The sequence below is a fragment of the Phaethon lepturus genome, unplaced genomic scaffold (genome assembly GCF_000687285.1).
Source record: "Phaethon lepturus isolate BGI_N335 unplaced genomic scaffold, ASM68728v1 scaffold22521, whole genome shotgun sequence".
Taxonomy (NCBI): Eukaryota; Metazoa; Chordata; class Aves; order Phaethontiformes; family Phaethontidae; genus Phaethon; species Phaethon lepturus.
Window position 1 is genome coordinate 20118 of NW_010517310.1, and position 11977 is coordinate 32094.

Consider the following 11977-nt stretch of genomic DNA (forward strand, 5'->3'; position numbering starts at 1 on the left):
GCACCCTGCCTCGGTGTTCTTCCTCCAGCCGCAGAGGTACCAGGATGAACACACCAGAAACCCTTTGCAACCCCCTGGTATCAGGACACCAAGACTAGTTTTGCGAATATAACTCTTCCAGCACGACCTCTGGGGTGGGGATTTGTCTCCTCATGGCTCCAGATGTCTCCAAGGGATGGATCTCAACTTGGAGATGTCAGATCAGCTGGGCTGACTTTGAAACCAGCATTCATGGGTAGGATGGCTTGATCTGTTTTCAAGTCCTCATTAGGAGAAGATTAATTACTCTCCAGCAGTGCCCACATGTCTCTGGTGGTAATGTGACACCCCCCAATAACTGGTTGACTGACACTCGCTTTATCTCTCTCCTCCTTGACAAGAGCTTTGGTGAGCTGCTCAGGTGGAGGCAACCATATTATAGGCACCCCCCAGCCAAGGAAGGTCCTCCTATATTGATTGTCATTCCTGTTTGATGCAAGACCTCCAAAGCTGCATGAAATGTTTTTGGAGGGCAAAAGGTGTTTTTGAGATGCAGGACCTCAATCCAGAGGTTAATCTTCATGGCTTTGGGAAACTCTCACCCCCGGATCTTGATATGGGCTTTGCATCTGAGTGTATTCCCTTTCTCCTGTTGCTTTTTATGGCTCCTGTTGAGCTGTGGAGCTCAACCAAGTCATCTGAGACCCCAGCTGAAGCACTGAGGGCAAAATGGGTCTTTAAAGAGAGCTCAGAGAGTTACCTGGATCACAGCCTAGAGCAGCTGCTAAACACAAGTCTGTGGACTCAGACCTTGCATTTAGCACCAGGTCAGCCAAAAAGCAATGAGACCCAGTTCTGGTGGCCATATCCCAAAAGATTTCCCTTTTCCCACTTCCCTCCTTGCAAAAAAAAAAAATAGAAAAGAAAATGGGAGGGGGGAATGCTTTCTATTTCTTCCACCTACATGTTCTCCCCTAATGCTGAGGTCTTCGTTCCCAGTTTAAAGAAACCGGACACTGCAGAAGTGACCTCGGGCAGCGGGCTCATTCCTGGAAGAGGAACGCCCACTTGGGGCTGGATGCCAAGCATTCATGTTCCGCGTCCAGCCCCGGTGAAATCAGTCCTTGCCTACAGGAGAGAGGCCATGGCGGCGGTGTTTCTGCCTGGCAATCTCCAGGATGAAGCCACTTGCTCCGTCTGCCTGGAGTTCTTCAAAGACCCCGTGTCCATCGAGTGCGGGCACAACTTCTGCAGGGCGTGCATCGTCAAGAGTTGGAAGGACCTAGAGATGGACTTCCCCTGCCCGCAGTGCCGAGAGGTCTTCCAACAGAAGAGCTTCAGACCCAACCGGCAGCTGGCGAACATGTCCGAGATCATCAGCCAGTTCGCCCTCCGCGGGGCCAAGGGTGCCGAGGAGGACGGGCTCTGCGTGAAGCACAGGGAAGCCCTGAAACTCTACTGCAAGGATGACCGGAGAACCATCTGTGTGGTGTGCGACAGGTCCCGGGAGCACCGCCCGCATGCCGTGGTACCCGTCGATGAGGCGTCTGAGGAGTATAAGGTACCTGTCTGTCTGTCTGTCCTGAGGAAGACCCCTCCGGGTCTTTCTGCCTCCCGGCGGCACGCGTTGCGCCGCGTCTTTGTGCTCGCCCAAGTCTCCGCACGGTCACCCGGCTTTCCCATGCTCAGCCTTGTGCTCAGCTGCCCTGCAAAGAGCCAGTTGCTGCTTTCTAGCTTCCCAAAGATCCGGAAAACCCCTCTCCCCTCCCGATATGCAAAACCCGCTCAGGCATTCGCATCATCTCTGCAGCGGGGGAGAGCGCGGCGTTAAACACAGAGACAGAGCTGCTGCTCCGCGAGCTCCTGCAAAAGCCCGGGGCTTGAGCCCACGCACGCATCGTGCTGCAAACGTTACCTGAGGGCACCCACCTCACCGGCGGGGTAACAGCTGACAGAGCGAACGCCCACGTCTATTTTAGGCCTGGGCGAGCATCCAAAGATGGGTCTAAGTTGATTAAAGCCGGGCTGAGTTTTGCGTGTGCCGAGAGCGACGATGGGGGAGGCGGTAGCAGCCGCTGATGAGAACGGTGGCAGTACCCTTCCCCGGCATCCTCCGTCTCCTTTCGTTGCGTGGTGGTCCGTGGGGGTTGCAAACGTGGGTGCCCGGGTGAGCGTGCCCCTGAGTTCTCCTTGCAATCCTGCTCGTCTGCGAGAACAAACCGTGCGCAGGCAGAATAACGTAGCAAAAGAAATCAAATGCAGCAAGAGAGAGAAAGGAAGAAAAGCCACCAAGAGCTTCTTTCTTTTTTCTGTTCCCAGGAGAAAATCCAGGGGCGCTTGGATTTCCTGAAAAAGGAGCGGCAAGAGCTGCTGGAGTTTAAAGTGAATGATGATAAGAAAACCCAGGAGCTCTTGGTGCGTGCGACGCGGTGGTCTGGGGTGGTGGGGTCGAGGGTCTGGGCTGGGACATGAGGAGGGGGTTAGGACCCACCAAGCCATCCCATCTCCTCCTTCCCACCGCTCTGCCAGTGCTCGAAAAAGGGAGACGTCTGTTTTTCTCCTTCCTTCACCATCAGGGTTGGCAATAGATCAGCCAATGTCTTAAAAGACCAAAGCGACGGGTGCTGGAGCACCCCTGAGAGCGAGGCTGGCTGTAGGACTCTCCTCCACCCTTCCTCCCTCTTCCTCCTCTTCCTCAGCCTGTTGTGCCTGAGGCAGCAGAAGGCAACGTTTGCTGCAGGAAAGCCCCCTTCTCCGCTGCCAATAACCCCTCCCAGACCATCGCACCCAAGACAAGTGGTTCTGAGGGGCTCCTGTCCCCCCTACTCGGGACAAACACCATCAGGCCACCCTCAAGCCATGTTTCTGCTCTACCACCCCCGTGCAATAGCGTTATTCCCACAACTTGCTGGTTTTTTCCAGCTGGCGGGGCTTGAAGTAGCAGCAGCCTGCCAAGAGCCATGGTTTCGTACGTGATGAAAAGGCAGAGCGTGAAGGCCCGTGTTTTTGAGGGCCAGGTGGACCTGCTGGACCTGTGCTGAAGGGCAGCGTAGAGTGAAGCAACTAAAACACATCCGGCCTTGTCTGTGCTGCCAAGGGGTGCGTTTCCTGGAGCAAAACGTTCCCCTTTGTCCCTGGGCTTTGTCTCAGAGGGGACTCGTTGGTCTGCTGGTGATGACAGCCCAAGGAGGAACGGGGATGTTGGCAGAGCTGATAAACAGGAGATCAGGGCAGGGACTGGGGTTTATCTGAGAACACAGATGTCCCCAGGGAGGGAGAAATACTGCTCCAAATGGGTGCTCCTGCATAGACCCGTCTCCCAGTTTGGGTGGTTGTACCAGCAGATGATGACTCTTGGCCACCGGTCCTCACCTCTGCTTCCTTGAGTGCTGCTTAGATCCCCACCAGCCCAGGGGAGAAAAGGAAAGCTACGTGTCCAGTGTAGAAGAGAAAAACCTCCTGAGATCTGCTGTGGAAGTGAGGCACCTGCCCCAGACGTGGTTTGGTACCTCTTCCCTCCATGAAAGGATGCGGGGACGTAGCTGCAATAAAGATAACGGCTCTTTGAGGAGTAACTGCCCATGGCCTTTGCTCTCCCATCCCCACCCCACTCCAAGGTCTTCGTGCAGACATGCCACACGCAGTATCTCCTCACCCCTCCCCAGCTGAAGGCACTCAGTCTCACAAGCAAGCCAGGCAACACCAGTAATGGCACTGGCAGGTGCTCCAAATTCACCAGGTGGCCCCTCTCCGCCCCAAAATCATTGCACCAGCTTAAAACCCTTTTTGCTGCGTTTCATTCCCAGAAAACCATTGAGAACGAGCGGCAAAAGCTGCTTGTGGAGTTCGAGAGGCTGCGGCAGTTCCTGCACGACCAGGAGCACATCCTCCTGGGGCAGCTGGAGAAGATGGAGAAGAACATCGCCAAGAGGCAGAACGAGAACATCACCGACCTCTCCAAGGAGATCACGCTTCTCAACAAGCTCATCACAGAGCTGGAGGAGAAAATCCAGCAGCCCATGCTTGAGTTCCTCAAGGTGAGACGTTTGTGATGAAATGAGTCTTCAGGTCTGAGTCCTGACCCTTCATCCTTTTTTAACATGTTTCTGGATCCTGTAGAGGTGTTTTGAGGATAAACATCCTTTTGTTTGTTTGTTTTTTCTCCCATTTTTAATGAGCAGATGGTGCTCGGCAGTGTCTGAGTGCCCTGACCTCTGCTACGCCAGCAATAACACACAGCAGCTATGTCTGGCTCAGGAGCATCCTGAAGCAGAGGTGTGATCTTCATATTTAACAGCCTCTGATAATTTTTTCATCCAGAGTTTGCCTGGACCTTTCTAGCACCCATAAATTCCCCGTTTTAGGTGGTCCAAACCTGAACTGGACCTTGCGTGAAGAGCCACCGCAGCGGTATTGGCTAGATCCTTAAACCAAGCAACTGCTTTTGCAAATCCAGGTCTCGATGGGTTTGCAGCGCTGAAGGTTCGTGGCGTGCCAAAGCACAGATGTCCACTCCTCCAGCTTAAAGGCGTCGGTGAGGGCTCGGGGTGGCGTTGAGTGGAGAGGCACGCGGAGCTGTGCAGCAGGACGAGGCTCCTTTGCCGATTTTCGCAGTGGAGTCCTGGCTGCAGAAGGTTGGCCGGGACCCGAAAGCAGAGCCGGGTTTTCAAATCAAAATGAGCTATTAACCAAGCTGGAAAGTATGAGGGAGAGAGCAGATGGAGCCCAGGTATGGATTGCATTGCGAAGAGAGCAGCTGGAGCCGGTCCAGCCCCCCCTGTTACCCAAACTCTCCCTCGCAGATGAAAGAACTGTAAATATTTGCAGATGGTTTCAGCACTTGGCTATGGGTGAAAATTCATTTCGTGTGGTCTTTGCTCAACCTCCAGCAAAAACGATCCTGTAACAATAGGTGATTTATTTTATTTTTTTCTTTAAAGGTCATGTTGGAAATTCGTAGCCAGCTCGAGTCCTTTTCTATTCCCCAGGGGTGGGCACGGCTTTGTGTTGCCTTTGACTTGTGTCCAACGTGCTCACCATAGTTTATGCCCTTCTTTACATTATTTTAAAGGCGTCAGAAAGGGCAAATAGTGGCGTGGACTGGACTGAGCATGGGTTCCGTCTCGGTGAATTTTTGTCACGTCACAACGAGTTATTGTGGGTATTTTAACCTATCATTTACCTCCATAATTCACCCTTAATGAGGGCAAATTGTTTCCACTGTCGGGACACGCGTCCCAGGGCAGGAACAATCACTCCTTGGAGGAATCCTAAATGTTGATTGACCATGGGAGTCCAGATATCGTGGAGACATAGATGTGCACGTTTAAGGCCAGCTTTCTAGGTGGCCGAGTTATGGTGCATGATGTCCCTTTGGCTTTTAGGCACGTGGATACCTGCAGGTGTCCTTCTGTAGCACAAGACTTCACGTGGGAGAGGTTGATAGGACCTTCTCAGAAGTGGGAGACCAGCAGAGAGACCCTAAGAGCATCTCAAAGGCTGCCAGATGCCTACACCTGGGTTCACAACAACAACGGTTGAATAATGGAATAGGAAACGTAGAGGTTTTTGTAGTCACCGCCTTAGAAGATACTCCCAACACACCTGGGCAAGACCCTGGGCAAGCTGGCATGCTTTGAGCAGCGGGTTGGATGAGAGACCTCCAAAAGCATCTCCCAACCTCAACCACATCATGACTGTATGGGTCTAAAGCTGCGGTATTGTATATAGGACCCCTTGGAAGGCTTGCTCCCCCCCCAGAAGCAGTTGGTTGCTGCAGACACTTGGAGGGAGGGCGGGATTTGGTGGCACTGTGGCCTTCCAAAGCTGAAAGCAACCATCTGAGTCATGGATCCATGCCTGCTTATTGCAGCCGTAAAGGATGGACACCCCGGTTAGGTCTGATGAAGGGAAATCGCTCACGTGCTGTCTGAGCCAGGGGAGACACGGCACACGTTGCACAGGGATTTCACTCGGTCTCTCTTTTTCCTTTCTAGGATGTAATGAACATCATAAGCAGGTATGGAGCGCTGCTTCTCCCCTCCTTTCACGCTTTTTTCCCCCACCAGCACTGTTTAAAGGTCAGTGTTTGCAGCCCAGATGCCGGAGGGAGGCATTGGGGTAGACGGAGCTTGCCTCCTACTCGGTGCAAGCCCTGCGTCTCTTCCAGCCTCTCGGAAAACCTAGCGTTATCACCACGTCTTTTCCTACCAGGTTGTTTCTTCAAAGGTTAAGTGAGACCAGAAACCCCAAGTCATCTTATTTACCTGATATGCAATTCACCCAGGGCAGTGGTTTAGGCACCACTTGAGCTCCAAAAAGGAAATTTAAGCCGCAGCAGAAGCAGCTGAGCGGGGGTAACCCAGCACAGACACCCTTTCCGACCACCAGCCGAAGGGTTTTTCAAAGTTGACACGCAAACCCTGGTGTCCTCAACCCAGGGGGCTTGAAATCCCAACGCGATCCTCGCAATGTGATGCTTAGAGCACTTGGACAGACTGCTGGTGGGATGGGGTGGGAGCATTGCACGCTGCCAACTGCAAATGAAAAAGAAAGAGGGAGAAGAGCGATGAATTTCTTACTGTTTTCACCTTTTCCTTTGCAGAAGCGATGACGTGAAGTGCCAGAAGCCTGTGCCAGTATGCACGGATATGAAAATGCACATCTGCAATTTCTCCCTCAAGACCGTCGTCCTTGAGAAAGTCTTAAAGAAATTCAGAGGTACGTGGAAACGAAACCGGAGGGTTTAAAATAGGTCTGGCCTTTAGCAGGCATCGGGGGAGAAGGGATGAGGAGTGCTAGGGATGCTGCGGATGTCTCGAGGTCCCTCAGCACATGCCTGGCCAGCAGTACCGAAATAGGAGAATAAATTATGTTGGAAAGGGCTTCTGGAGATGTGCACGAGCAGGAGGAGACGCACCCTGCCGGGCTGCCGGCAAAGGAGAAGCAGGATTTTTTTTAAAGAGGGAAAAACCCCGGCACATGGATTTTAGCGCAACAAAGCCTGCGATGTTGACATCTCCGATAGCCTGAGGCCGGGAGAGCCAACCTTTGCGTTTAAAAACCAGCCCCTTGCAGCAATGCAGCAAAGCCACGAGATGGTGCTGAGGGATCCGCAAAGGAGGGCAAGCACCAGAAAGAGCGGATCTGGAAGAGAAAAATCCCTAAATGCAAACTATGCCCTGGAGCAAGACTCGCTCGGCTTAATGTATTGAGCTAAAAGTTTGAAAATCATAATACAACGAGGAGAACAACATATGGCAGGGCATGATAAATAAGGCTTAAATAAATCCTGCATTCTCTTGATGTCCAGAAGCTTTTTTTTAAATAAAAATTGAAATTTAGCAGGAATTTCCCCTGTCGCTCGTCCCCGTTGCACAAGCTGGTGGGAGCCGGCGTTGCTCCATCCTCAGCTCTTTGTGCCTGTCGGGTCTCACGTTGTCAAAGACGGCGCTTTGGCAACGTGGTGTGGGTGTAAAGGTCTTCGTAAAGGAGATTTTGTGGTTCCCTCTGGCTCTCTTCGTGTCGCCATTTACCTGCCTGCCTTTTCTTTTCAGAAAACCTGCAGGATGAACTGGGAAGAGGTGAAAAAGGTAAAAGGAAAATATTTAAGACGTAGCGCCCTGGAGCAAAGACTTTAAATTGTGGTTGTATTTTGCAAAGCCAAAAAGAGGGGGGGAAAAAAGACACTAGATTCTTTTTTCCTTTTTTTTTTTTAATTTCTTCTCTCTCAATGATTTCCAGATCCAGCCTGTTGAGTTCAAGAGTCAAAAGACGATTTTTCTAGCTGACGCCGGGGATCTGACAGCTAAGCTAGGTCCTTTCTGCCTGTTTACACTTAACAAAACTACAGTGGGGAACAGAAAGAACAGATATTTGAACCCAAAAATGCATTCATACCCTTTCAAGCCACAACTTGCTTAAAGTCTGCCAGATTTGCTCTGTGGCCCATGGTCGGGCTCCTATTTCCACCAGTTTGGGATGGAGGGTGTGAGCGCTCCGCAATCTGCTCCAGTGCAAAGTCAGGTGACTTAAATTCTGTGAAAAGCTGTTGAAATCGTGGCTGTGGGCAGGTGGTTGCTTTCAGACCGTGCACTGGTGGAGAAGACTCGCTCGCCAGCTCTCTGGAGTTGGCAGAGGAGCGAGTTCGCATCCGAGGTCATGAATCCGCAACCAGCAAAACTAGCGGGGTTGGCCCAGGTTGACTCTTCCAATGCTGGATGAGCCGCCTCTTTGCTTCACCAGTGGCAGCGAGGACAGGGGAATGCCACTGAGCCGGGAAAGCACAACAGTGGGCTCTGCGGTGGTTCTGTCACCAGCTCGATCCCCCCGACTTTGCGCTCTGGTGGATGCGGGCGACGGGCAGATGCTGTTTAATTCTGCCCCCACCCTCCAGCTCCCTTGATGTGAACGTTGCCTAGCCGTGTCCGGAGCGGTCGGAGTTACCAGACTCTGCTCGCAAACACCCCGGACTACCCTGGGAATTGCCAAATTGGCAAAGCGAGAGAAGAAAGGCTGGCGACCAGCCTTTAAAAGCAAACTGGCAAAACGACCCTCGCTGCGTGTCCACGGTGGTGTGTGTGCATGTCTAGAGGTACAACTTGGCTGGTGCATTATGCCAGAAAACGCTCTGAAAGCAGACTGGGCCACAGCCTACGCTGCAGAGAGCTGGGGGGTCAAGGGGTGACGAAGGGACCAGCCAAAACCTTGCAGCAGCTGTTGAATCCCACTCCTCTGACTGCCTCAGTTCATCTTTTCCGAAAGCTGTGAATGCTCTGATTATTATTTTATTTTTTTATATGATGCCTCAGATCCTGGAGTAATTTTTTTTTTTTTAAATCAAGCTAAATCATCATTCACAGCCCCTGCAGCTGAGTTGAAGCTCAAACCCAAATCCTAATGACTCCAGCAGCTGGAGACACAAGAGGAAGGAAGGAAAACACCTTTTAAAGAAAAGGACATTTGCTCATCTGTTCCATTTCCCCCAACTTTTGCTATTGAACACTTTGAAAACACCTGTCTCTTGGTCCGATAGAATAGTGCAAAATGCAGGAGATGTTATTTTAAAGCCAATCTCCCCATTTTGGGGAGGAACCTGGTGCTTGAGCTTTGAAGGAAAAAAGGACCTACCCTTTCCTACGGTTGCTATCACTTTTCCAACCCCTGTGAAATACCATCAAGCTTTCGATGATGTCATGGGTCTTTTTGGAATTCACATGCAACTTTCAGGCCAAAATCTATGGGTTTTGAAAGAGCCTGAAGACGTGTAGCTAGATAAACCGTGGTGCAGCACCCAACACATTTCAGCTGCGAAGGTCCCATCTTAGATTCCCCCAAAGGGTCTCGTTTGTTCCCGGTGACTTTGCTGACTACAACCACAATTTGAGGTCACTAACATGCTCACTGTTTCCTTTGAGCCTGATTTTGGAAGGGGAAAAGATGTTGGTATCAAACTTCATCTACATGCATGTTTCTTTTGGGCTGTCCAGATGTGCTCTGGTGTGTAAAGATGCCCTTAGGTCAAGACTTTTCGTTAAAGCTTGTCACTGCGGGGTAGTCTGGGGACAGATATAAACAATTTATGGTCTGAGGGGTGCACATACTCCATATGGTGTGTTGTACGTTAGATGAGCCAGAAACAAGAAGGAGAAAAAAAAACATCAATTTCTTTGGGGAAAAAAGTCTCAATCTAAGGTCTATTTTTACTGTATGTAATTGCTAATTATTTGCATGTGTGTTTATCATGTTCTTTGCTCCTAATGGCCCCGTGTTGCTGTAACCCATTTTTTTAGCAGCAGCAGCATGAGTTTTGCCCTCCCTTGAAGGGAACTGGGGTGTCAGTGTGGGAGGACAGATGAGTCCCCCCTGCTCAGTTTGAGGGGTGCTGGCTGGTGGCATCGCTGAAGGATTATGAGCTAATCAAAGAGCCAAAGACTACGAGGCAGTTGTAGGTCTCCCTCTAGGACACCCTGAACCAGATCTTGGTCCTCATTTACCATGATTTGCTTAGCTGTGGTGTCCTTCACCTTCAGCTGGTGGGGCTTAACCCCAGTAAGGATGTGAAAAGGTGAGGTAGATGCTCATCCCAGATCTTCACGTGGGACCTTCCCCACTCACTTCTGAGTTTCTCACGCTCGTAGCTTGTCCCTGTGTGCTGGTAGAGAGAAGCAGCATATTTGTTACCATCTAAAATTGCTCCCGTTAAAAGTAGCCCCAAGCCTCCAGGCTTCCTGCAGAGTCAGTGGGGAGAGAAGGCACCTCAAAGCCAAGCCAATGTCTGAACTTGGCTTTCCTTCACCACAGACTGTCCAGGGAGCTGAAGCGGAGCAGTTATTGAGATGGGCATGTGATTACTGATGTTGGGATGTGGTTCAGCAACTGATAAAAACAACCCCAGCTTGGGCTTTTAGTTGTTCAAATTCTCACTGAGTTACTATCGCTGTCACTGCTGTCATCAACAGAGGACCTGACCCTGGACCCCGATTCAGCAAACCACCTCCTCATCCTCTCTGCAGACCTCAAGAGCGTGAGGATGGGCTGTAGGAAACAGGAGCTGCCTGACAACCCCAAGAGGTTCGACACGAACTCGCGGGTGCTGGCTACCACGGGCTTCAAGTCAGGAAGACATTACTGGGAAGTAGAAGTAGGGGCCTCGGACGGTTGGGCCTTCGGGGTGGCCAAGGAGTCCGTCAGGAGGAAAGGTCTGACGCAGTTCTCCCCCGAAGAAGGGATCTGGGCGGTGCAGCAAAATGGAGGTCGCTACTGGGCGGTCACCTCACCCCAACGCACCCCGCTCTGCCTCAGCCAGAAACTCAATAAAGTCAGGGTGTACCTGGATTATGAAGGGGAAGAAGTGTCCTTCTACAACGCTGACAACATGCAGCACATCTTCACCTTCAACGTCGCCTTCCAGGAGAAGGTGTTCCCTCTCTTTTCGGTCTGTTCCACCGTTACCTACATCAAACTGTGTCCCTGAGACTTCTCATGGGCGTCGCTGAGGACCTGTCTCCATGGTCTTCACTGGATGGTGCCTGGACAGCAGTGGTGGGCACAAGAGACTCTCAAATCAACCGTGCAGCCCGGTTCGTTGCTACATAGGCAGGAAGATAGCTGATAGACGGGTAACCAGGTAGTCGGGGGAAAAATATCACAAGGAGGATCTTCAGGTCGGTTTGAAGCAGAAAAGAGCTCTTGAAATTACCAGCAATGCCCAGAAGGTTGTGGTCACCGTCTTAAATCCAGCTCTGAAGCAGCTCACCCCTTCAGCGGGAAGGAAACCATCGGTAGCTGGTTTGTGGCTCCACGTCTGACAATGGACGGGTATTTTTCCTTTCTTGTGTAGATCTAAGGATCCATTTTAGAAATAGTGGGAAGTTTTGGAGTGGACCCTCCACCCCTTCAGAAGCGTCAATGACTTAAAAATGAAATTTTATTTAGCGGATAAATGTCCTATGGGAAAGGTGTAGGGAGCGGCACCGAGCAGAGCACTTTGGACACCCATCCGAAGCCAGAATAGGCAAAGCTCCTCTCTATTTGCTTGGCTCTAATTAAATTAGGAAGTTTTGCTCCTCCTGAAATGAATTTAATGGGGATTTTTCACAGTTGTTTGTCGCTCCCAAGGAACTGCAGTCACCACCTCCGTGCCAAAAGTGGAAATCCTGCCCTGCTCACAGGTGCCTTCACTCCCACGAGATTTAGGCGGAGGTAATTAGGCTTGGTAGCTGCTCCAGTGGGGTGACAGGATTTCAGGGAGTTAGGAGGTTTGGGGAGGATGCTCACACCCTCGTGCTGGGCTGTGTGAGTGGTTATAAGGGTCTCAGCCGCGTTTCTGGCTCTTTCTCTCTTGCTCCTGCTGGGAAGAAAGGTCCCCAATGAAGGGTGGGTGCCTGGTTACTTATTCCAGGTGATGCTCCTAAAATCTGGGTTAATATTGTACTCCAAAGAGTATTTTTGTGATGGTGAGATGGTGATCTGAACCACATGGACACCGAGATCCGGC

General features: G+C 51.3%; 1 protein-coding gene across 1 annotated transcript in view; it reads left to right on the forward strand.

Moving 5' to 3' along the window:
• Positions 1-10954, forward strand: part of TRIM7 (tripartite motif containing 7) — an 11916-nt gene extending 962 nt beyond the window's left edge. Inside the window, exons 2-8 of the mRNA XM_010296363.1 lie at positions 1114-1540; positions 2299-2394; positions 3786-4016; positions 5976-5998; positions 6584-6699; positions 7536-7571; positions 10440-10954. Of these exons, the coding sequence (XP_010294665.1) occupies positions 1114-1540; positions 2299-2394; positions 3786-4016; positions 5976-5998; positions 6584-6699; positions 7536-7571; positions 10440-10954 (1444 nt within the window). The remainder of the gene's footprint in view (positions 1-1113; positions 1541-2298; positions 2395-3785; positions 4017-5975; positions 5999-6583; positions 6700-7535; positions 7572-10439) is intronic.
• Positions 10955-11977: the final 1023 nt, after the last annotated feature.